The sequence below is a fragment of the Stegostoma tigrinum genome, chromosome 41 (genome assembly GCF_030684315.1).
Source record: "Stegostoma tigrinum isolate sSteTig4 chromosome 41, sSteTig4.hap1, whole genome shotgun sequence".
In the NCBI taxonomy this organism is placed as follows: domain Eukaryota; kingdom Metazoa; phylum Chordata; class Chondrichthyes; order Orectolobiformes; family Stegostomatidae; genus Stegostoma; species Stegostoma tigrinum.
The window spans coordinates 15,946,334-15,971,865 of NC_081394.1; the positions used below are offsets into that span (position 1 = coordinate 15,946,334).

Below are 25,532 nucleotides of genomic sequence, written 5' to 3' on the forward strand. Positions count from 1 at the left end.
CAGCCACCTGAGCTCGGCCGACTGTGTGGAGTGTGTACGTTCTCCCCTTAGGTAGTGCCATTATCGGTAGGCAGCCCCTTTACCTGCAGTTTGCTGGCAGTCCTTGTCGGTGGGGTGTCAACACCGTGTCACTCTCCAAAGGTGATGTCTTTCCCTGTCAGTGGTGTTAAGTCCCTGTTGAGGCTGTCAGTGGCGTCAGTCCCTGTGAGTGATGCCTTTTCCTGTAGATCATGATGGCCCTTGTAGCTGTTGTGTTTCCCTGTATTTGGCGTTATTTCCTCTATGTTAGGTGGATCCCTGAATGAGCAGTCAGACTGTGTAATTTACTGCAGATTTTATCATGTCCTGAAGGTGGCATCATTCCCTGTCGATGGTTTTAGTCATAGGGCCAGACAGCATGGAAACAGACTCTTCAGTCCAACCAGTCTGTGCTGATCATAATCCCAAACTAAACTAGTCCCATCTGCCCGCACCTGGCCCATATCCCTCCAAATATTTCTTATTCATGTATTTATCCAAACTTCTTTTAAACACTTTTCTGATGAAGGGTCTAGGCCCGAAACGTCAGCTTTTGTGCTCCTGAGACGCTGCTTGGCCTGCTGTGTTCACCCAGCTCCACACTTTGTTATCTTGGATTCTCCAGCATCTGCAGTTCCCATTATCTTTTAAATACTGTAGCTATACCCACATCAATCACTTCATCAGGAAGTTCATTCCACTCATGAACGACTCTCTGCAAAAAAATTGTCCCTCATGTCTTTTTAAATCTTTCTCTCCTCGTCTTAAAATATGTCCCCAGCCTTATAATCCCCCACCCTAGGGCATAGACTCCCGCCATTCTCCCTACTTATGCCCCTCATCATTTTATAAACTTCAATAAAGTCATTCCTTAACCTTCTACACTCCAGTGGAAAAATCTCCCAGCCTTTCCTTATAATTCAAACCCTCCATTCCCGGCAACATCCTGGTAAATCTCTTCTGAAACCTCTCCAACTTATTGATATTCTTCCTATAACAGACAGACCAGAACTGGACACACTATTCCAGGAGAGATGTCCTGTACAACCACAACATAACGTCTCAACTCCTATAGTTAAAGGTCTGAGCAATGAAAGCCAGCGTGCGAAGCGCCTTCTTAACCACCCTGTCTATATGTGACCGAAATTTCAAAGACTTATGTACCTGAACCTGCAGGCTTCTCTGTTCTACAATACTACTCTTGATTGTATAAGTCTTGCCTTTGCTTTACCAAATTGCAACACCTTGCATTTATCCAAATTAAACTCCATCAGCCATTCCTCAGCGCATTGACTCACCGATCAAGATCCGTTTGTAATATTCGATACTCTTCTTCACTGTCCACTATACCTGCAAACTTGGTGTCATCTGCAAACTTACTAACAGTCCCAAAAGTTCTTGTCACTTCATGTTGTTGTTGGCTCCTGTACATGGTGTCACACCATGTAGAAAGTTTAAATGAATTTGTATAATTTTGCACAGAAGAAGGAACATTACAGCTGAGGAATAGTCTCTTTGGCCCACTAAGCTGTGCCAACACATGATATCTCTCAAACTAAAAACCTTTAACCTCTATGCAGTCCATATCCCTCTATTCTCTGTATATTTCTATCTGTCAAGATGCCTCTTAAATGTTGCTGATGTTTCTGCCTCTACCACCTCTTCTGGGGGTGCATTCCATTCCTCTATGCAAAAGAAACCTTACCTCTTACATCCTCAGCCTTACTCTCTTTTAAGCTACACCTAGTGACTGACATTCCTACCCTGGGGGAGAGATTTTAAGAGATATGGGCCCAAGTTAATCTTTGATGGTGAGAGGTGAGATATGTAATTCAGAAGGAGTATTGCTGGAAAAGGTCTTAAGATGTAGAATTCATGGTCAGAAAAGTAATATAACATTGTATAAACTGAAGTTTGAGAGACCGGTGAAAATTGGCGAAGTGAAGGTAGAAGTAATAGAGAAATTATTCCAGAAGTAATTTAATCTTGGTAATGATATAGTTGAATTGCAGATGGATGTTATACCCACTGAGGACTGGTATGAAGGAATTCCATTTGTACCTTAGGGACACAAGCAGAGTTATCTGAACATTTAAAAGTACCTATGCATGTGATGGAACAGAAAGCAAATTAAAGGTCAAAAATTCTTAATCGTGTTGATGGAGATAAAGTGTTCGTGTTACTTCTAGCGATTTTCAAACCTGTGAAGGCGAAGTTTAGTGTGCCTTATCAAATCGAGGTGAATTATTTGATAAGAACTCCAGACAGAAAGAAATCTCACAGAGTGTGTTATACAAATATGTTGAAAAAGTATTTTAATAGGGAAGGAAAGCAAATGAAGAACATATTATTGGTTACAACATAGAATGAGGAACCATATTCAGAGGATTTTGAATTCAACATTCCCAAATTAAATTGGGCAATGAGAAAGTTTTCAAAAATTGGGATAAATTATTGAATTAACTTCCAGATGTAAATTGAAGTGACCCGAAAGTGTTATTAGTATCACACGGGGAGATATGTGGGAATAAGTTGGGAAGTACTAAACTGTACGTATAGGAAATGCTGTTCCAATCAAACAACATCCTTATAGACTTACTCGTCTAAATTTGGCACAGTTCAAAAACAGATTGAACACATGCTCAAAGACAATATACTCCAAGTGAGTTGCAGGTGTTCACCCATAGCGATGGTGCCAAAACCAGACGGCACCCAATGTTTATATGTAGACTATCGCCAAACGAATGCATCCACAAAATCTAATTCATTTCCTATTCCATGTTTGGAAGACTGTATCGAGAAGGTGGGCCAAGCAACTTATATTTCTAAGTTGGACTTACTCAGAGGAAACTGTCAGTTACCTTTGGCTGAAAGAGTGAAGGCACTTTTGGCTTTTGTGACACGAAGGGGACTGTACCAATTTAAAGTTAAAACCATGTGGTATGAAAATTGTATCAGCAACGTTTCAGAGACTAACCATAAAGTCATTTCAGGATTACTTAGTTGAGCGGTGTACATAGGTGATCTGGTGTTTTTGTTTAGTTACACTTGGAAGGAACATTTGGAACATCTACTGGAATTGTTCATTTGACTTTGGGAGACTGGCTTGGTGATAACACAGCATGAAGCCAAAGGAACACAGCAGGTTAGGCAGCATCAGAGGAACAGGAAAGTCAATGTTTTAGGTTGGGACCCTTAAACAGGACTCTAATGATTCTGCCTGACCTGCCGTGTTCCTCCACATTGTATTGGCACTGACTCCAGCATCTACACTTCTTACTATCTCCAGTTGGTGATAAACCTGTTAAAAGGAAGTTTGCAAAAGCCATGTTCCTGGGCCATATTATTGGATAGGGACAGATGACCACATGGAATGTGAAAACAAAGGTTATTGGTGAGTTTCTCATACCATCGATAAAGAGGAGAGTAATGTGATCCTGGGATTGAATGGGTTTTATTGAAAGTTCATACCAAATTTTAGCAGCATATTTGCTCTACTGACTGACCTGTTGAAGAAATGCAGAAAAATTCAGTGGACAGGGACTGTCAAAAGGTATTTGACAGCCTGAAGGCCGTGTTAACCACTGCCCCAGCGTTAGCCACATCTAATCACACAAAGCCATTCAAGGTAGCTCTTGATGAGAGAGATGTGTGTGCCGGTGCTGTACTCTTGCAATAACACAACCTGAAGAGAGAAAGACCTATTGGCTATTTCTCCTGAAAGTTGAATATTCATCAAAAGAAAGATCCCATCATTGAGAAGGAGATGTTAGGTTTGGCATTTGTGTTGCAACATTTCAACATTTATGTTGCCAGTAATATATCTGAGATGATTGTACATGCTGATCATAACTGCTTAGCATTTCTAGAAAAGTTTAAGGATAAGAATGCCAAGTTGTTTAGATGAGGTTTATTGCTGCAACCAATCAATTTGAAAATTATACACGTGGCAGAATAAGCGAATGTAATCACCAAAGTATTCATGATTTTGATGAAGAAAGATGGAAATGTTTGATGGTGGAAGAAATGAGATGGACTATCATATTGAATGTTTAGATTTAATGTACTATATATTTATACTTATATAATGTTGTGTGCTAATAATGTGAGATTTAGTCCTTGAAAATGAAGCCATCTTTCTATATTAGTGGTTCTTCCTATCCTAAGAGGGATATGTTCTGTCCTGTCTTTCTTGAAGTGGCATATTGTTAATCTGGTGCTGATCTATCTGCTCCATGGGAAGTAGAGTAAATAGCTTTGGTTTTACTATAAAACTAGACGAAGGAAGCATGAGTCGCTGGAGCCAGGCTCACACAGGCCAGGTTTTAGTTTTTGCTGTCAGTTGTTGAAGTTGTGGGGGTTGGTGGGGGGGGGGGGGGGGGGTGTTGAATTGAAGCTGCTATATACAGCTCTCTGTCTGCTCCAAGATTGATTCCTTTGGTTTTTACTTTTCTCCTGGAGGAGATAGCATGTGAGAGAAATCTGTTTTGCTGAATTTGCCTTTCCTGAGGGTGTGTTTATGGGATGCTGCTGTATTAGACCAGTTGATGAGTAGTGGTTAAATAATATTTTACTTTGTTGAGCATTTTGATAGATTTAAAGTAATGCTGATTCTTTTCCTGTTTGTATTTTAACTGTGATGTAAGAATGAAGTGTGTTTTGCTTAAAGCCCATTAGTTTGACCTATCGAGTCACATCTAGAATACAGCAGCATAAACTTGCCCCAGAATAAGATAAAACTTAGGGTCTATGCTGTCTACTTGATATATTTCGAGGGGGTTTGATGTGGTCTTTAACATTTGTAGGTGGTATCATGGCCCCATGGGGATGTGGTGATCTGCATCAGGCACTTTTACTTTAGCCGCTGTGTTGGAAATATTGGATAGCCTCTTTCCTTGCATTCAGAAATTGGGATACTGACAGATATCTATGTTTCTCCACAGGTCTCCTTCGCCTTGAGGAATTAGTGCGGCAGTTCCTCATCTCCAAGGACTCATTGTCAATACGAATGCTTGACCATTCCAATGACCCCACACCCCTGTTGAAGGAAATCCGGGACGACAAGATTTCCACCATCATCATTGATGCCAATGCCTCCGTGTCTTACCTCATCCTGAAAAAGGTCAAGGCTGGTTCGGAAGCATGTTCACTGTCGTACGGGCATGGGGGCAATGCCCGTGTTCACTGACATATGGGGGGAGTGGGGAACGCTAGTGCTCACTGTCATAAAGGGGAGAGTGGGGGAAGCTAGTCTTCACTGTCATTTGGGGAGAGTGGGGAATTGCAGTGTTTTGGTAGGTTCAGGAATGTTATCAGTTGAATGCAGGCATGCGACTGTGTGTGTGTGTGTGTGTGTGTGTTTCTTTGTGTGCGTGTCTGTGTTTTTGTATGTCTCTGCATGTATATCTGTGTGTAAATCTCTAGGCACACATAGATCGATGTATTTCTCACTGTATAGGGATCTGTGTGCGACATTGCCTGTGCGTGCGTATCACGTGTGTGTGCGCGCGCGCGCCTCTGTGTGTCTCAGTGTGTGTGGCGCAGAGAGTGTGTGTGTGTCTGTAAATCCCACACAATGTGGGACTGCTGGAGAGCTGCAGTGGCAGAGAGAGACACACTGACCCACACAATGTGGTGTGGGTGCTGTTTCTGATGAGAACATAATTTCAAAGCTGTTATTAGCTGGTCAGTTGGTTTTCGATCACATCACTTGAATTTCCTTTCTCATTGCAGGCTGCTGAACTTGGAATGACCTCTGCGTACTACAAATACATTTTGACGACAATGGTAAGTCATTATTTTCAGTAATCAGACATCTTCGCGACATTAGGCTGTCTGTGGAAATGCACCTCACCAGGTCACTGTATTCAGGGCGAGGGTCACTGTACAGTATCTCTGTGTATTCAGGGCGAGGGTCACTGTACAGTGTCCCTGTGTATGCAGGGTGAGGGTCACTCTACAGTATCTCTGTGTATTCAGGGTGAGGGCCACTGTACAGTAACTCTGTGTATTCAGGGTAAGGGTCACTGTACAGTATCTCTGTGTATTCAGGGTGAGGGTCACTGTACAGTATCTCTGAGTATTCAGGGTGAGGGTCACTGTACAGTATCTCTGTGTATTCAGGGTGAGGGTCACTGTACAGAGTCTCTGTGTATTCAGGGCGAGGGTCACTGTACAGTATCTCTGTGTATTCAGGGTGAGGGCCACTGTACAGTATCTCTGTATTCAGGGTGAGGGTCACTGTACAGTATCTCTGCGTATTCAGGGTGAGGGTCACTGTACAGTATCTCTGTGTATTCAGGGTGAGGGTCACTGTACAGTATCTCTGTGTATTCAGGGTGAGGGTCACTGTACAGAGCCTCGGTGTATTCAGGGTGAGGGTCACTGTACGGAGTCTCTGTGTATTCAGGGTGAGGGTCACTGTAAAGTATCTCTGTGTATTCAGGGCGAGGGTCACTGTACAGTATCTCTGTGTATTCAGGGTGAGGGTCACTGTACAGTAACTCTGTGTATTCAGGGTAAGGTTCACTGTACAGTATCTCTGTGTATTCAGGGTGAGCGTCACTGTACAGTATCTCTGAGTATTCAGGGTGAGGGTCACTGTACAGTATCTCTGTGTATTCAGGGTGAGGGTCACTGTACAGAGCCTCGGTGTATTCAGGGTGAGGGTCACTGTACAGTATCTCTGTGTATTCAGGGTGAGGGTCACTGTACAGTGTCTCTGTGTATTAAGGCTGAGGGTCACTGTACAGTATCTCTGTGTATTCAGGGTGAGGGTCACTGTACAGTATCTCTGAGTATTCAGGGTGAGGGTCACTGTACAGTATCTCTGTGTATTCAGGGTGAGGGTCACTGTACAGAGCCTCGGTGTATTCAGGGTGAGGGTCACTGTACGGAGTCTCTGTGTTTTCAGGGTGAGGGTCACTGTAAAGTATCTCTGTGTATTCAGGGCGAGGGTCACTGTACAGTATCTCTGTGTATTCAGGGTGAGGGTCACTGTACAGTATCTCTGTGTATTCAGGGTGAGGGTCACTGTACAGTATCTCTGTGTGTTCAGGGTAAGGGTCACTGTACAATATCTCTGTGTATTCAGGGTGAGGGTCACTGTACAGAGCCTCTGTGTATTCAGGGTGAGGGTCGCTGTACAGAGTCTCTGTGTATTCAGGGTGAGGGTCACTGTACAGAGTACATTGAGTAATTTCTCTCCCTCCCCACAGGATTTCCCTGTTTTACAGCTTAGTGAAATTGTTGATGACCAAGCAAATATCATTGGCTTCTCCATGTTGAATCCCAGGCATCCGTTTTTCCTGGAGTTTATCCGTAGCCTTAACATGTCATGGAGGGAAAACTGTGATACGGCTCATTTCCCTGGAGCTGCGGTGAGTTGGAGTTTGATCAGAAACTAAATGAGTGTGAGGCTAGGGTTATGTTAAAAGTCTCTCGGAATGAGGGACACAGGAAGCTGTGAGCAAAGATCAGATTGTGAAGAACCTCACTGAATCAGGCTTTCAGACACCCAGCACAGACACAATGCATTGAATTCCTGTCTCCCCTCTGTTTCTCTCTGCCATTTCATTCTCACTCTCTCTGATTTTGTACCTCTAATCTTTCACCCCTGTCAATTTTGCTGTCCTCTGTCATTTTCCCTCTTCCTTTGCATTTCTCTCTCGATTTAATGTTCTCTAACTGTCTTTCCTCTTTCTATTGTCCTGTCTCTTCCTCTTTCTCCGTCACTCCCTGTGTCCATCCCACCTCTCATTCCCACTTTCTCGTTCCCTTTCTCTCTGTCTGTATTCGTCAGTCTTCCTCTCTCTCTTTGGCACTCTCCCTCTCCCTGTCTCCACCCACTCATCTTTATCTGTCTTTCTCTCTCGCTTTCTCACTGTCTTTGTCTCTCTCACTCTTCCGCTCTTCTCTACTTCCATATCTCCATCTCTTTACCTGGTTCTCTCTTCCTCCCTCTCTGTCTCTTTCACTCTTTGCCTATCTCTCTACATTCCTCTCTGTTATGATCTCTCCATCACGCACCATCTCAATCGCACCATCTTTCTTATGCTCAGTCTCAATCCCTGTGCTGCCTGACCTTTCATCAATCGTCTCCCCAGTACAGAGCTCTGTCCCTACTGCCCCTATCCTCGCTGTCTCCCACTGTCTCATCAGTCCCGCTAAATCGTAGCAGTGCTCCCTTTCTCTCCCCTCCCTCTAAACCTCCTGTAACAGTGGTCTTTCTCTCTCTCTATCTCTCACCATTTCCCCTGTAACAGTGCTTTCTCTCTCTCTCCCCCCATTCCTCCACGTGTAACTGTGCTCGATCTCAACCCCCTCCCTGAAAACAGTCCTGAATCTCTCCCCCCTCCCCATAACAGTGCTCTATCTCTCCCCTCCCCTATAACAGCGCTCTATCTCTCCCCCTCCCCTATAACAGTGCTCTATCTCTCCTCCCTCCCCGAATAACAGGTGCTCTATCTCTCCCCTCTCCCCTATAACAGTGCACTATCTCTCCCCCCTCCCCAATAACAGTGCTCTATCTCTCACCACTCCCCTATAACAGATGCTCTATCTCTCCCCCCTCCCCAATTACAGTGCTGAATCTCTCCCCCCACAAAACAGTGCTCTATCTCTCCCCCCTCCCCTATAACAGTGCTGTATCGCTCAACCCCCTCCCCTATAACAGTGCTCTATCTCAACCCCCTCCCTCTATAACAGCGCTGTATCCCTCACCACCCCCTCCCCTATAACAGTGCTCTATCACTCCCCCCTCCCCTATAACAGTGCTCTATCTCTCCCCCTCCCCATAACAGTGCTCTATCACTCCCCCCTCCCCTATAACAGTGCTCTATCTCTCCCCCCTCCCCATAACAGCGCTCTGTCTCTCCCCACTCCCCTATAACAGTGCTCTATCTCAACCCCCTCCCCCTATAATAGTGCTCTATCACTCCCCCCCTCCCCTATAACAGTGCTCTATCTCAACCCCCTCCCCTATAACAGTGCTCTATCACTCCCCCCTCCACTCTCACAGGTGCTCTATCTCTCTCCCCTCCCCCATAACAGCACTCTATCTCTCCCCCCTCCCCTATAAGTGCTCTATCTCTCCCCCCTCCCCTATAACAGTGCTCTATCTCTGCCCCCTCCCCTATAACAGTGATCTATCTCTCCCCCCTCCACTCTCACAGGTGCTCTATCTCTCTCCCCTCCCCCATAACAGCACTCTATCTCTCCCCCCTCCACTATAACAGTGCTCTATCTCTCCCCCCACTCCCCTATACGTGCTCTATCTCTCACCCCTCTCCTATAACAGTGCTCTATCTCTCCCCCCTCCCCTATAAAGTGTTCTATCTCTCCCCCTTCCCCTATAACAGCGCTCTATCTCCCCCCACTCCCCTATACGTGCTCTATCTCTCACCCCTCCCCTATAACAGTGCTCTATCTCTCCCCCCTCCCCTATAAAGTGTTCTATCTCTCCCCCTTCCCCTATAACAGGTGCTCTATCTCTCCCCCTCCCCTATAACAGTGGTCTATTGCTCAACCCCCTCCCCTATAACAGCGCTCTATCTCTCCCCCTCCCCTGTAACAGTGTTCTATCCATCCCCCCCTCCCCTATAGCAGTGCTCTATCTCAACCACCTCCCCTATAACAGTGCTCTATCTCTCCCCCCTCCCCTATAAAGTGTTCTATCTCTCCCCCTTCCCCTATAACAGCGCTCTATCTCTCCCCCCTCCCCTATAACAGGTGCTCTATCTCTCCCCCTCCCCTTTAACAGTGCTCTATCGCTCAACCCCATCCCCTATAACAGTGCTCTATCTCTCCCCCTCCCCGTAACAGTGCTCTATCTCTCCCCGCCATAACAGTGCTCTATCTCTCCCCCCTCCCCTATAACAGTGCTCTATCTCTCCCCCCTCCCCTATAACAGTGCTCTATCTCTCCCCCCTCCCCTATAACCGCACTCTATTGCTCACCCCACTCCCCTATAACAGTGCTCTATCTCAACCGCCTCCCCTATAACAGTGCTCTATCTCTCCCCCCTCCCCTATAGCAGTGTTCTATCCATCCCTCCCTCCCCTATAGCAGTGCTCTATCTCAACCACCTCCCCTATAACAGTGCTCTATCTCTCCCCCCTCCCCTATAAAGTGTTCTATCTCTCCCCCTTCCCCTATAACAGCGCTCTATCTCTCCCCCCTCCCCTATAACAGGTGCTCTATCTCTCCCCCTCCCCTATAACAGTGCTCTATCGCTCAACCCCATCCCCTATAACAGTGCTCTATCTCTCCCCCTCCCCGTAACAGTGCTCTATCTCTCCCCGCCATAACAGTGCTCTATCTCTCCCCCCTCCGCTATAACAGTGCTCTATCTCTCCCCCCTCCCCTATAACAGTGCTCTATCTCTCCCCCCTCCCCTATAACCGCACTCTATTGCTCCCCCCACTCCCCTATAACAGTGCTCTATCTCAACCGCCTCCCCTATAACAGTGCTCAATCTCTCCCCCCTCCCCTATAACAGGTGCTCTATCTCTCCCCCTCCCCTATAACAGTGCTCTATCGCTCAACCCCATCCCCTATAACAGTGCTCTATCTCTCCCCCTCCCCGTAACAGTGCTCTATCTCTCCCCGCCATAACAGTGCTCTATCTCTCCCCCCTCCGCTATAACAGTGCTCTATCTCTCCCCCCTCCCCTATAACAGTGCTCTATCTCTCCCCCCTCCCCTATAACCGCACTCTATTGCTCCCCCCACTCCCCTATAACAGTGCTCTATCTCAACCGCCTCCCCTATAACAGTGCTCAATCTCTCCCCCCTCCCCTATAACAGTGCTTTATCTCTCCCCCCTCCCCTATAACAGGTGTTCTATCTCTCCCCCCTCCCCTATAACATTGCTTTATCTCTCCCCCCTCCCCTATAACAGTGCTTTATCTCTCCCCCCTCCCCTATAACAGGTGTTCTATCTCTCCCCCCTCCCCTATAACATTGCTTTATCTCTCCCACCTCCCCTATAACAGTGCTCTATATCTCACCCTTCTCCCTCTTTAACAGATCTCTCTTTCTCTCCTTGTCTACCCATTTCAGTTCTGTCTGCCCCTCTCCCTCCCACAGTTTGCTCCATCACACCCCCACACCTCACAGTTCTTTCTGTCACTCCTCCGCCGCAGTGCTCTTTCACTCTATCCCCCAATCACTCGCTCAGTCTATCCCCCAGTCACTAGGTTCTGAATCTCCCCCAGTCACTAGGTTCTGTCTCTTCCCCAGTCACTTGATGAGTCTCTCCCCCAGTCACAGGTCTCTGTATTCCCCCCCCACCACAGTCGCAGGGCTCTGTCTCTCCCCCAGTCACAGGACTCTGTCTCTCCCTGTCACTAGCTCAGTCTCTCCCCCAGTCACAGGGCTCTGTCTCTCCCCCAGTCACTAGGATCTGTCTCTCCCCCAATCACTAGGTTCTATCTCTCCCCCAGTCACAGGGCTCTGTCTCTCCCCCAATCACTAGGTTCTATCTCTCCCCCAGCCACAGGGCTCAGTCTCTCCCCTAGTCACTGGGTTCTGTCTCTCCCCCAGTCACAGGGCTCTGTCTCTCCCCCAGTCACAGGGCTCTGTCTCTCCCCCAGTCGCTGGGCTCAGTCTCTCCCCCAGTCGCTGGGCTCAGTCTCTCCCCCAGTCGCTGGGCTCAGTCTCCCCCCCCAGTCGCTGGGCTCAGTCTCCCCCCGCAGTCGCTGGGCTCAGTCTCCCCCCCCAGTCACTGGGCTCAGTCTCTCCCCAAGTCACTGGGCTCTGTCTCCCACAGTCACAGGGCTCTGTCTCTCCCCCAGTCACTAGGCTCAGTCTCTCCCCCAGTCACTGGGCTCTCTCTCTCCCCGAGTCACTGGGCTGTCTCTCTCCCCCAGTCACAGGGCTCTGTATCCCCCTGTCACTAGCTCAGTCTCTCCCCCAGTCACTAGGTTCTGTCTCTCCCCCAGTCACTAGGTTCTGTCTCTCCCCCGGTCACAGGGCTCAGTCTCTCCCCCAGTTGCAGGGCTCAGTGTCTCCCCCAGTCACAGGGCTCTGTCTCTCCCCCAGTCACAGGGCTCAGTCTCTCCCCCAGTCACAGGGCTCTGTCTCTCCCCCAGTCGCTGGGCTCAGTCTCTCCCCCAGTCGCAGGGCTCTGTCTCTCCCCCAGTCGCAGGGCTCTGTCTCTCCCCCAGTCGCTGGGCTCTGTCTCTCCCCCAGTCGCTGGGCTCAGTCTCTCCCCCAGTCGCTGGGCTCAGTCTCTCCCCCAGTCGCTGGGCTCAGTCTCTCCCCCAGTCGCTGGGCTCAGTCTCTCCCCCAGTCGCTGGGCTCAGTCTCTCCCCCAGTCACAAGGTTCTGTCTCCCCGCCAGACACTAGGTTCTGTCGCTCCCCCTAACACAGTGCCCAATGCTCCCTCTCCCTCCACAGCCCTCACTCTGACAGCCTCTCTCTCTTTCTCTCTCTCTCTCTCTCTCTGTGTTTATAGCTTCCCTCTGCTCTGATGTTCGATGCTGTCCACGTTGTGGTGAATGCTGTGCGTGAGCTGAACCGCAGCCAGGAGATTGGCCTGAGACCACTGGCATGTACCACCTCCCAGATCTGGCAGCACGGCACCAGCCTGATGAACTACCTGCGCACGGTGAGTAAGGGCAATGCCCACAGCTGTAGAAATCCCTAGGGTGACTGACTGAGTGACTGATCCCCTTGCTGTGCCCCCAGTGAGACTGTGATCATGTTCGTGAGATGGAGATCTTCCTGCTCAGCTTATGATCCCCATCAGGAGATTGAGATCCTCTAGTGAGTTGGTAACTTTCCTGTGAGCTAGTGATCCACAAACCCTCCGATTCCTGGTTCTTCCCAGTCTCCAATCATCACGTACCACCTCACATTTACCAGGAATGAAACCCATTTCCCTCTGATCAGCGTATCTGACCTGTCTTCCTCAGTCCTCCTGTAGTCCAAGGCTCCCCTCCTCAATAAGTGCTACCACAACCGTTATATTTTTACCATCTGAGCACTGCCTGATCAACGCTCTCACCTTCAATCCCAATTGCTTATATAAACCACAGGGGTCCCAGCACTGACCCCGTCCCACTGGACACAAGCCTCCATTTGGAATAACACCCGTTTACCACTTCCCTGTGGATCTACCAACTCCCTCCGGATCCACAAATGGCCGAGCGGCTGTTAGCAATGAGCCAAATTTCGTTGGATCCCACAGGCTCTCACCGTCACTGCTGGCCTCCCATGTGGGTCTTTATGAAAAGCCTCACTGGCCAAATAGACAATATCAGAGGCATTGATTTCATCTACATACCAGCTCCTCCAGCACAAGGCTTGTACCTCACTCTAGATGTGCTCAGCTAAACTCCTCATAGGAAAAGACTGTGTTCCCCCTCGCGGTGAAATAGTGTTCCCCCTCGCGGTGAGATAGTGTTCCCCCTCGGAGTGTGATTGTGTTCCCCCTCGGAGTGTGATTGTGTTCCCCCTCGGAGTGTGATTGTGTTCCCCCTCGGAGTGTGATTGTGTTCCCCCTCACAGTGTGATTGTGTTCCCCCTCGGAGTGTGATTGTGTTCCCCCTCGGAGTGTGATTGTGTTCCCCCTCGGAGTGTGATTGTGTTCCCCCTCGGAGTGTGATTGTGTTCCCCCTCGGAGTGAGAGAGTGTTCCCCCTTGGAGTGAGATAGTGTTCCCCCTCGGAGTGTGATTGTGTTCCCCCTCGGAGTGTGATTGTGTTCCCCCTCGGAGTGAGATTGTGTTCCCCCTCGCAGTGTGATTGTGTTCCCCCTCGGAGTGAGATTGTGTTCCCCCTCACAGTGTGATTGTGTTCCCCCTCACAGTGTGATTGTGTTCCCCCTCGGAGTGTGATTGTGTTCCCCCTCGCAGTGAGATTGTGTTCCCCCTCGCAGTGTGATTGTGTTCCCCCTCGCAGTGTGATTGTGTTCCCCCTCGGAGTGTGATTGTGTTCCCCCTCGGAGTGTGATTGTGTTCCCCCTCGCAGTGCGATTGTGTTCCCCCTCGGAGTGTGATTGTGTTCCCCCTCGCAGTGTGATTGTGTTCCCCCTCGGAGTGTGATTGTGTTTCCCCTCACAGTGTGACTGTGTTCCCCCTCGCAGTGAGATTGTGTTCCCCCTTGGAGTGTGATTGTGTTCCCCCTCGCAGTGTGATTGTGTTCCCCCTCGCAGTGTGATTGTGTTCCCCCTCGGAGTGTGATTGTGTTCCCCCTCGGAGTGTGATTGTGTTCCCCCTCGGAGTGTGATTGTGTTTCCCCTCACAGTGTGACTGTGTTCCCCCTCGCAGTGAGATTGTGTTCCCCCTTGGAGTGTGATTGTGTTCCCCCTCGCAGTGTGATTGTGTTCCCCCTCGCAGTGTGATTGTGTTCCCCCTCGGAGTGTGATTGTGTTCCCCCTCGCAGTGTGATTGTGTTCCCCCTCACAGTGTGATTGTGTTCCCCCTCGGAGTGTGATTGTGTTCCCCTCGGAGTGTGATTGTGTTTCCCCTCGGAGTGTGATTGTGTTCCCCCTCGGAGTGTGATTGTGTTTCCCCTCGGAGTGTGATTGTGTTCCCCCTCGGAGTGAGATTGTGTTCCCCCTCACAGTGAGATTGTGTTCCCCCTCGCAGTGTGATTGTGTTCCCCCTCGGAGTGTGATTGTGTTTCCCCTCGCAGTGAGATTGTGTTTCCCCTCGGAGTGTGATTGTGTTCCCCCTCGGAGTGAGATTGTGTTTCCCCTCGGAGTGTGATTGTGTTCCCCCTCGGAGTGTGATTGTGTTCCCCCTCGGAGTGAGATTGTGTTCCCCCTCGGAGTGTGATTGTGTTCCCCCTCGCAGTGTGATTGTGTTCCCCCTCGGAGTGTGATTGTGTTCCCCCTCGGAGTGAGATTGTGTTCCCCCTCGGAGTGAGATTGTGTTCCCCCTCGGAGTGTGATTGTGTTTCCCCTCGGAGTGTGATTGTGTTCCCCCTCGGAGTGTGATTGTGTTTCCCCTCGGAGTGTGATTGTGTTCCCCCTCGGAGTGTGATTGTGTTTCCCCTCGGAGTGTGATTGTGTTCCCCCTCGGAGTGTGATTGTGTTCCCCCTCGGAGTGTGATTGTGTTCCCCCTCGCAGTGTGATTGTGTTCCCCTTCGGAGTGTGATTGTGTTCCCCCTCGGAGTGAGATTGTGTTCCCCCTCGGAGTGAGATTGTGTTCCCCCTCGGAGTGTGATTGTGTTTCCCCTCGGAGTGTGATTGTGTTCCCCCTCGGAGTGTGATTGTGTTTCCCCTCGGAGTGTGATTGTGTTCCCCCTCGGAGTGTGATTGTGTTTCCCCTCGGAGTGTGATTGTGTTCCCCCTCAGAGTGTGATTGTGTTCCCCCTCGGAGTGAGATTGTGTTCCCCCTCGCAGTGTGATTGTGTTCCCCCTCGGAGTGAGATTGTGTTCCCCCTCACAGTGTGATTGTGTTCCCCCTCACAGTGTGATTGTGTTCCCCCTCGGAGTGTGATTGTGTTCCCCCTCGCAGTGAGATTGTGTTCCCCCTCGCAGTGTGATTGTGTTCCCCCTCGCAGTGTGATTGTGTTCCCCCTCGGAGTGTGACTGTGTTCCCCCTCGGAGTGTGATTGTGTTCCCCCTCGCAGTGCGATTGTGTTCCCCCTCGGAGTGTGATTGTGTTCCCCCTCGCAGTGTGATTGTGTTCCCCCTCGGAGTGTGATTGTGTTTCCCCTCACAGTGTGACTGTGTTCCCCCTCGCAGTGAGATTGTGTTCCCCCTTGGAGTGTGATTGTGTTCCCCCTCGCAGTGTGATTGTGTTCCCCCTCGGAGTGTGATTGTGTTCCCCCTCGGAGTGTGATTGTGTTCCCCCTCGGAGTGTGATTGTGTTTCCCCTCACAGTGTGACTGTGTTCCCCCTCGCAGTGAGATTGTGTTCCCCCTTGGAGTGTGATTGTGTTCCCCCTCGCAGTGTGATTGTGTTCCCCCTCGCAGTGTGATTGTGTTCCCCCTCGGAGTGTGATTGTGTTCCCCCTCGCAGTGTGATTGTGTTCCCCCTCACAGTGTGATTGTGTTCCCCCTCGGAGTGTGATTGTGTTCCCCTCGGAGTGTGATTGTGTTTCCCCTCGGAGTGTGATTGTGTTCCCCCTCGGAGTGTGATTGTGTTTCCCCTCGGAGTGTGATTGTGTTCCCCCTCGGAGTGAGATTGTGTTCCCCCTCACAGTGAGATTGTGTTCCCCCTCGCAGTGTGATTGTGTTCCCCCTCGGAGTGTGATTGTGTTTCCCCTCGCAGTGAGATTGTGTTTCCCCTCGGAGTGTGATTGTGTTCCCCCTCGGAGTGAGATTGTGTTTCCCCTCGGAGTGTGATTGTGTTCCCCCTCGGAGTGTGATTGTGTTCCCCCTCGGAGTGAGATTGTGTTCCCCCTCGGAGTGTGATTGTGTTCCCCCTCGCAGTGTGATTGTGTTCCCCCTCGGAGTGTGATTGTGTTCCCCCTCGGAGTGAGATTGTGTTCCCCCTCGGAGTGAGATTGTGTTCCCCCTCGGAGTGTGATTGTGTTTCCCCTCGGAGTGTGATTGTGTTCCCCCTCGGAGTGTGATTGTGTTTCCCCTCGGAGTGTGATTGTGTTCCCCCTCGGAGTGAGATTGTGTTCCCCCTCGGAGTGTGATTGTGTTTCCCCTCGGAGTGTGATTGTGTTCCCCCTCGGAGTGTGATTGTGTTTCCCCTCGGAGTGTGATTGTGTTCCCCCTCGGAGTGTGATTGTGTTTCCCCTCGGAGTGTGATTGTGTTCCCCCTCGGAGTGTGATTGTGTTCCCCCTCGGAGTGTGATTGTGTTCCCCCTCGCAGTGTGATTGAGTTCCCCCTCGCAGTGTGATTGTGTTCCCCTTCGGAGTGTGATTGTGTTCCCCCTCGGAGTGAGATTGTGTTCCCCCTCGGAGTGTGATTGTGTTCCCCTTCGGAGTGTGATTGTGTTCCCCCTCGGAGTGTGATTGTGTTTCCCCTCGGAGTGTGATTGTGTTCCCCCTCGGAGTGTGATTGTGTTTCCCCTCGGAGTGTGATTGTGTTCCCCTTCGGAGTGTGATTGTGTTCCCCCTCGGAGTGTGATTGTGTTCCCCCTCGGAGTGTGATTGTGTTTCCCCTCGGAGTGTGATTGTGTTCCCCCTCGGAGTGTGATTGTGTTTCCCCTCGGAGTGTGATTGTGTTCCCCTTCGGAGTGTGATTGTGTTCCCCCTCGGAGTGTGATTGTGTTCCCCCTCGGAGTGAGATTGTGTTCCCACTCGGAGTGTGATTGTGTTCCCCCTCGGAGTGTGATTGTGTTTCCCCTCGGAATGAGATTGTGTTCCCCCTCGGAGTGTGATTGTGTTCCCCCTCGGAGTGTGATTGTGTTCCCCCTCGGAGTGTGATTGTGTTCCCCCTCGGAGTGAGATTGTGTTCCCCCTCGGAGTGTGATTGTGTTTCCCCTCGGAGTGTGATTGTGTTCCCCCTCGGAGTGAGATTGTGTTCCCCCTCGGAGTGTGATTGTGTTCCCCCTCGGAGTGTGATTGTGTTCCCCCTCGGAGTGTGATTGTGTTCCCCCTCGGAGTGTGATTGTGTTCCCCTCGGAGTATGATTGTGTTCCCCCTCGGAGTATGATTGTGTTCCCCCTCGGAGTGTGATTGTGTTTCCCCTCGGAGTGTGATTGTGTTCCCCCTCGGAGTATGATTGTGTTTCCCCTCGGAGTGTGATTGTGTTCCCCCTCGGAGTATGATTGTGTTTCCCCTCGGAGTGAGATTGTGTTCCCCCTCGGAGTGTGATTGTGTTTCCCCTCGCAGTGTGATTGTGTTCCCCCTCGGAGTGTGATTGTGTTCCCCCTCGGAGTGTGATTGTGTTCCCCCTCGGAGTGAGAGAGTGTTCCCCCTTGGAGTGAGATAGTGTTCCCCCTCGGAGTGTGATTGTGTTCCCCCTCGGAGTGTGATTGTGTTCCCCCTCGGAGTGTGATTGTGTTCCCCCTCGGAGTGAGATTGTGTTCCCCCTCGCAGTGTGATTGTGTTCCCCCTCGGAGTGAGATTGTGTTCCCCCTCACAGTGTGATTGTGTTCCCCCTCACAGTGTGATTGTGTTCCCCCTCGGAGTGTGATTGTGTTCCCCCTCGCAGTGAGATTGTGTTCCCCCTCGCAGTGTGATTGTGTTCCCCCTCGCAGTGTGATTGTGTTCCCCCTCGGAGTGTGATTGTGTTCCCCCTCGGAGTGTGATTGTGTTCCCCCTCGGAGTATGATTGTGTTTCCCCTCGGAGTGAGATTGTGTTCCCCCTCGCAGTGTGATTGTGTTCCCCCTCGCAGTGTGATTGTGTTCCCCCTCGGAGTGTGATTGTGTTCCCCCTCGGAGTGTGATTGTGTTCCCCCTCGGAGTGTGATTGTGTTCCCCCTCGGAGTGAGAGAGTGTTCCCCCTTGGAGTGAGATAGTGTTCCCCCTCGGAGTGTGATTGTGTTCCCCCTCGCAGTGTGATTGTGTTCCCCCTCGGAGTGTGATTGTGTTCCCCCTCGGAGTGTGATTGTGTTTCCCCTCACAGTGTGACTGTGTTCCCCCTCGCAGTGAGATTGTGTTCCCCCTTGGAGTGTGATTGTGTTCCCCCTCGCAGTGTGATTGTGTTCCCCCTCGCAGTGTGATTGTGTTCCCCCTCGGAGTGTGATTGTGTTCCCCCTCGGAGTGTGATTGTGTTCCCCCTCGCAGTGTGATTGTGTTCCCCCTCGCAGTGCGATTGTGTTCCCCCTCGGAGTGTGATTGTGTTCCCCCTCGGAGTGTGATTGTGTTCCCCCTCGGAGTGAGATTGTGTTCCCCCTCACAGTGAGATTGTGTTCCCCCTCGCAGTGTGATTGTGTTCCCCCTCGGAGTGTGATTGTGTTCCCCCTCGGAGTGTGATTCTGTTTCCCCTCGCAGTGAGATTGTGTTTCCCCTCGGAGTGTGATTGTGTTCCCCCTCGGAGTGAGATTGTGTTTCCCCTCGGAGTGTGATTGTGTTCCCCCTCGGAGTGTGATTGTGTTTCCCCTCGGAGTGTGATTGTGTTCCCCCTCGGAGTGTGATTGTGTTTCCCCTCGGAGTGTGATTGTGTTCCCCCTCGGAGTGTGATTGTGTTTCCCCTCGGAGTGTGATTGTGTTCCCCCTCGGAGTGTGATTGTGTTCCCCCTCGGAGTGTGATTGTGTTCCCCCTCGCAGTGTGATTGTGTTCCCCCTCGCAGTGTGATTGTGTTCCCCTTCGGAGTGTGATTGTGTTCCCCCTCGGAGTGAGATTGTGTTCCCCCTCGGAGTGTGATTGTGTTCCCCTTCGGAGTGTGATTGTGTTCCCCCTCGGAGTGTGATTGTGTTTCCCCTCGGAGTGTGATTGTGTTCCCCCTCGGAGTGTGATTGTGTTTCCCCTCGGAGTGTGATTGTGTTCCCCCTCGGAGTGTGATTGTGTTCCCCCTCGGAGTGTGATTGTGTTCCCCTCGGAGTATGATTGTGTTCCCCCTCGGAGTATGATTGTGTTCCCCCTCGGAGTGTGATTGTGTTTCCCCTCGGAGTGTGATTGTGTTCCCCCTCGGAGTATGATTGTGTTTCCCCTCGGAGTGTGATTGTGTTCCCCCTCGGAGTATGATTGTGTTTCCCCTCGGAGTGAGATTGTGTTCCCCCTCGGAGTGTGATTGTGTTTCCCCTCGCAGTGTGATTGTGTTCCCCCTCGGAGTGTGATTGTGTTCCCCCTCGGAGTGTGATTGTGTTCCCCCTCGGAGTGTGATTGTGTTTCCCCTCGCAGTGTGATTGTGTTCCCCCTCGGAGTGTGATTGTGTTCCCCCTCGGAGTGTGATTGTGTTCCCCCTCGGAGTGTGATTGTGTTTCCCCTCGGAGTGTGATTGTGTTCCCCCTCGGAGTGTGATTGTGTTCCCCCTCACAGTGTGATTGTGTTCCCCCTCGGAGTGTGATTGTGTTCCCCTCGGAGTGTGATTGTGTTCCCCCTCGGAGTGTGATTGTGTTCCCCCTCGGAGTGTGATTGTGTTCCCCCTCGGAGTGTGATTGTGTTTCCCCTCGGAGTGTGATTGTGTTTCCCCTCGGAGTGTGATTGTGTTTCCCCTCGGAGTGTGATTGTGTTCCCCCTCGCAGTGTGATTGTGTTCCCCCTCGGAGTGTGATTGTGTTCCCCCTCGGAGTGTGATTGTGTTCCCCCTCGCAGTGTGATTGTGTTCCCCCTCGCAGTGTGATTGTGTTCCCCCTCGGAGTGTGATTGTGTTCCCCCTCGGAGTGTGATTGTGTTCCCCCTCGCAGTGTGATTGTGTTCCCCCTCGGAGTGTGATTGTGTTTCCCCTCGGAGTGTGATTGTGTTTCCCCTCGGAGTGTGATTGTGTTCCCCCTCGCAGTGTGATTGTGTTCCCCCTCGGAGTGTGATTGTGTTCCCCCTCGCAGTGTGATTGTGTTTCCCCTCGGAGTGAGATTGTGTTCCCCCTCGGAGTGTGATTGTGTTCCCCCTCGGAGTGTGATTGTGTTTCCCCTCGGAGTGTGATTGTGTTCCCCCTCGGAGTGTGATTGTGTTTCCCCTCGGAGTGTGATTGTGTTTCCCCTCGCAGTGTGATTGTGTTTCCCCTCGGAGTGTGATTGTGTTCCCCCTCGGAGTGTGATTGTGTTCCCCCTCGGAGTGTGATTGTGTTCCCCTCGGAGTATGATTGTGTTCCCCCTCGGAGTATGATTGTGTTCCCCCTCGGAGTGTGATTGTGTTTCCCCTCGGAGTGTGATTGTGTTTCCCCTCGGAGTGTGATTGTGTTCCCCCTCGGAGTGTGATTGTGTTCCCCCTCGGAGTGTGATTGTGTTCCCCCTCGGAGTGTGATTGTGTTTCCCCTCGCAGTGTGATTGTGTTTCCCCTCGGAGTGTGATTGTGTTCCCCCTCGGAGTGTGATTGTGTTCCCCTCGGAGTGTGATTGTGTTCCCCCTCGGAGTGTGATTGTGTTCCCCCTCGGAGTGTGATTGTGTTCCCCCTCGGAGTGTGATTGTGTTTCCCCTCGCAGTGTGATTGTGTTTCCCCTCGGAGTGTGATTGTGTTCCCCCTCGGAGTGTGATTGTGTTCCCCTCGGAGTGTGATTGTGTTCCCCTTCGGAGTGTGATTGTGTTCCCCCTCGGAGTGTGATTGTGTTCCCCCTCGGAGTGTGATTGTGTTTCCCCTCGGAGTGTGATTGTGTTCCCCCTCGGAGTGTGATTGTGTTTCCCCTCGGAGTGTGATTGTGTTTCCCCTCGGAGTGTGATTGTGTTCCCCCTCGGAGTGTGATTGTGTTCCCCCTCGGAGTGTGATTGTGTTTCCCCTTGGAGTGTGATTGTGTTCCCCTTCGGAGTGTGATTGTGTTCCCCCTCGGAGTGTGATTGTGTTCCCCCTCGGAGTGTGATTGTGTTCCCCCTCGGAGTGTGATTGTGTTTCCCCTCGGAGTGTGATTGTGTTCCCCCTCGGAGTGTGATTGTGTTTCCCCTCGGAGTGTGATTGTGTTTCCCCTCGCAGTGTGATTGTGTTCCCCCTCGGAGTGTGATTGTGTTCCCCCTCGGAGTGTGATTGTGTTTCCCCTCGGAGTGTGATTGTGTTCCCCCTCGGAGTATGATTGTGTTCCCCCTCGGAGTGTGATTGTGTTTTCCCTCGGAGTGTGATTGTGTTCCCCCTCGGAGTGTGATTGTGTTCCCCCTCGGAGTGTGATTGTGTTTCCCCTCGGAGTGTGATTGTGTTCCCCCTCGCAGTGAGATTGTGTTCCCCCTCGGAGTGTGATTGTGTTTCCCCTCGCAGTGTGATTGTGTTTCCCCTCGGAGTGTGATTGTGTTCCCCCTCGGAGTGTGATTGTGTTCCCCCTCGGAGTGTGATTGTGTTTCCCCTCGGAGTGTGATTGTGTTTCCCCTCGGAGTGTGATTGTGTTCCCCCTCGGAGTATGATTGTGTTCCCCCTCGGAGTGTGATTGTGTTTTCCCTCGGAGTGTGATTGTGTTCCCCCTCGGAGTGTGATTGTGTTCCCCCTCGGAGTGTGATTGTGTTTCCCCTCGGAGTGTGATTGTGTTCCCCCTCGCAGTGAGATTGTGTTCCCCCTCGGAGTGTGATTGTGTTTCCCCTCGGAGTGTGATTGTGTTCCCCCTCGGAGTGTGATTGTGTTTCCCCTCGGAGTGTGATTGTGTTTCCCCTCGCAGTGTGATTGTGTTCCCCCTCGGAGTGTGATTGTGTTCCCCCTCGGAGTGTGATTGTGTTTCCCCTCGGAGTGTGATTGTGTTCCCCCTCGGAGTATGATTGTGTTCCCCCTCGGAGTGTGATTGTGTTTTCCCTCGGAGTGTGATTGTGTTCCCCCTCGGAGTGTGATTGTGTTCCCCCTCGGAGTGTGATTGTGTTTCCCCTCGGAGTGTGATTGTGTTCCCCCTCGCAGTGAGATTGTGTTCCCCCTCGGAGTGTGATTGTGTTCCCCCTCGCAGTGTGATTGTGTTCCCTCTGGCTGTGTGAATGAATGGTGTATATTTTGACCCTTGTCTCTCTCTCGAATTGTGAAGCTGGTGTATTCATCTCTGACCAGGGCTCAGTCAGAACCTGCGAACCGTACAGTTACCCCCTCGTGATCTTGCACTCCCAGCCACATTACATCCCTCTATGAGACTTTAATCGTTATTGTTCCTCTCGCTCTTCCTTGCTTCCCCTCTATCTCTCTCTCATACATTTTCTCTCTCACTCTTTGTCTCTATAACCATGTTTTATGCTGTCTTCATTTCTGTCTCTCTCTCTCTCCCCCTTCCCCGCTGCCCTTAATGTCTTTCTCTATCTGTGTCCCCCCCACCCCATCCTGTCCTCTCTGTCTTGCATCCCCCCCCCGCCCCCGACACAGGTTGAGTACGAAGGGCTGACGGGCCGAGTGGAGTTTAACAGTAAGGGACAGCGGATGAACTACACTCTGAGGATCCTGGAGCAGGGAAGGGATGGTCACAAGCAGGTACTGGCTGGCACTGAGCTCTAGGGGATAGTGTGACCAGCGACTGGGGTGGATTGACACAGGGATGGAGAGCTGGCTGGGGTGGGGGGTTGGTGCATGATGTTATCTCTCTCTCTATGGTCCAATTCCTGAAACACACAGTCCCCAGCCTGACTCTCCCCTTCTGTGAATGGGCTGTCTCACTTTCTCCGTCTCTTTCTCTCTCTCCCCTTCCACTCTAATTTTCTCTTCCCGTCTCTCTCTTTATGTTTCTGCCTCTGACTCTCCTTGACTCTTTTGCTCTGTCTCTCTTTCTCTCTGTGTCTTTCACAGTCCCCCTCTTTTCTCTCTCTCCCTCTCTCTCTGTGTCCCTCTCTGTCATTCTCTGTCCCTGTTTATCTATCTCTCTGCCCCTGTCTGTCTGTCTGTCTGTCTCTCTCTGTCTGTCTCTCTGTCCCTCTGTCTGTCTTTCTGCCCCTCTCTCAATCTCTCGCTCTTTCTCTGTGTCTCTCTATCCCCCCTCTATCTGTCTCCTCCTCCCTGAGACCGCCATCCGGCCCTCTCTACCCCTGTCTGCCCCTCTGTCTCTGTCCCCCACTTCCACTGTCAGGCCCCCTGTCTGTGCATCCCTCGCTCCCACTTTGTGGCCCCGTCACTGTGTGTCTCTCTGACTCCCTCCCCAATATTCGTGCACCCTACCTCTCTGCCACAGTGCCTCTGGGGGTGGTGGGGAAGGTGGGGTGGGCTGGGCTGGGATGAGGGTAGTATACGCTGGTAGGGGGTGGTCTCTGATTCTCACAGTTCCTGTTCTCTCCACCCCTCCCCCCCCACTCCCTCAGATTGGGAGCTGGCACTCGGCTCGAGGATTGATAATGGACGCCACCTTCCTTGATATCAACGTGTCGGAGACACTCATCAACAAATCCCTCATCGTCACCACCATCCTCGTGAGTTCACACTTGGCCAATGGGGAGTTCCAAACTAGCCTACTCACACTCACCCTCACCCTCAAACTCACACTCACACTCACACTCACACTCACCCTCACACTCACACTCACTCTCACCCTCACCCTCACCCTCACCCTCACCCTCACCCTCACCCTCACCCTCACTCTCACCCTCACTCTCACCCTCACTCTCACACTCACTCTCACACTCACTCTCACACTCACACTCACTCTCACACTCACACTCACCCTCACCCTCACCCTCACGTTCACTCACTCTCACTCTCTCACACACACTCACTCTCACTCTCTCACTCTCACACTCAATCTCACCCTCACTCACTCTCTCTCACTCTCTCTCACCCTCACTCTCACCCTCACCCTCTCACCCTCACCCTCACTCTCTCTCACTCTCACTCTCACACTCACTCTCACTCACTCTCACTCTCACCCTCTCATCCTCTCACCCTCACCCTCACCCTCACCCTCGCCCTCTCACCCTCACTCTCACCCTCACCCTCTCTCACCCTCACCCTCACCCTCTCACCCTCTCACCCTCTCATCCTCTCACCCTCACCCTCAACCTCACCCTCACTCTCACCCTCTCACCCTCACCCTCACTCTCTCTCACTCTCACTCTCACTCTCACTCTCACTCTCACTCTCACTCTCACTCTCTCTCACTCTCACCCTCAGCCTCACCCTCTCACCCTCTCATCCTCTCACCCTCACCCTCAACCTCACCCTCACCCTCACCCTCTCTCACCCTCACCCTCACCCTCTCACCCTCTCACCCACTCATCCTCTCACCCTCAACCTCACCCTCACTCTCGCCCTCTCACCCTCACCCTCAACCTCACCCTCACTCTCTCTCACTCTCAGTCTCAGTCTCAGTCTCAGTCTCACACTCACCCTCACTCACTCTCAGTCTCAGTCTCACTCTCACTCTCTCACACTCACTCTCACTCTCACACTCACACACTCACACTCACTCTCGCTCTCGCTCTCACTGTCACTCTCACTCTCACTTTCTCACTCTCACTTTCTCACTCTCACTTTCTCACTCTCACTTTCTCACCCTCACCTTCACTTTCCCTCACCCTCACCCTCTCACCTCACCCTCACTCTCTCTCACTCACACTCTCACCCTCACTCTTTCTCACCCTCACCCTCTCACCCTCACCCTCTCTCACTCTCACCCTCTCACCCTCAACCTCACCCTCACTGTCTCTCACTCTTACTCTCACACTCACTCTCACTCTCACTCTCTCTCAGTCTCACTCTCACACTCACTCTCACTCTCTCTCGCTCTCACTCTCTCACCCTCACCTTCTCTCACTCTCACTCTCACACTCACACTCACATTTACTCTCAACCCTCACAATCACCCTCATTCTCACAATCACACTCACACTCACCCTCACTCTCACACTCACTCACACACACACTCACACTCACCCTCAACATCAAACTCACCCTCACACTCACCCTCACCTTCACTCACCCACTCACCCTCAGCCTCACACTCACACACCCTCAACCGGCAGTAGGTGTGAATGGGTGAGTATGCGGTGGTCGATGTGAGCAGTGAGTGTGTGGCAGTAGGTGTGAACAGTAAGTGTGTGGTAGTAGGTGAGAGCAGCGATTGTATGGTGTTAGGCGTGAGCAGCGAGTGTGCAGCGTTAGGAGTGAACATCAAGTGTGCGATGGCAGGGGTGA

General features: G+C 51.2%; 1 protein-coding gene across 4 annotated transcripts in view; it reads left to right on the plus strand.

Annotated features, from left to right (window-relative positions):
* Positions 1–25,532, plus strand: part of grik5 (glutamate receptor, ionotropic, kainate 5) — a 156,173-nt gene that overhangs the window by 86,238 nt on the left and 44,403 nt on the right. For all 4 annotated transcript variants that reach the window (XM_059641314.1, XM_059641315.1, XM_059641316.1 and 1 more), the window contains exons 6-11: positions 4,962–5,140; positions 5,752–5,805; positions 7,236–7,397; positions 12,476–12,628; positions 22,782–22,886; positions 23,705–23,812. In XM_059641314.1, the coding sequence (XP_059497297.1) occupies positions 4,962–5,140; positions 5,752–5,805; positions 7,236–7,397; positions 12,476–12,628; positions 22,782–22,886; positions 23,705–23,812 (761 nt within the window). The remainder of the gene's footprint in view (positions 1–4,961; positions 5,141–5,751; positions 5,806–7,235; positions 7,398–12,475; positions 12,629–22,781; positions 22,887–23,704; positions 23,813–25,532) is intronic.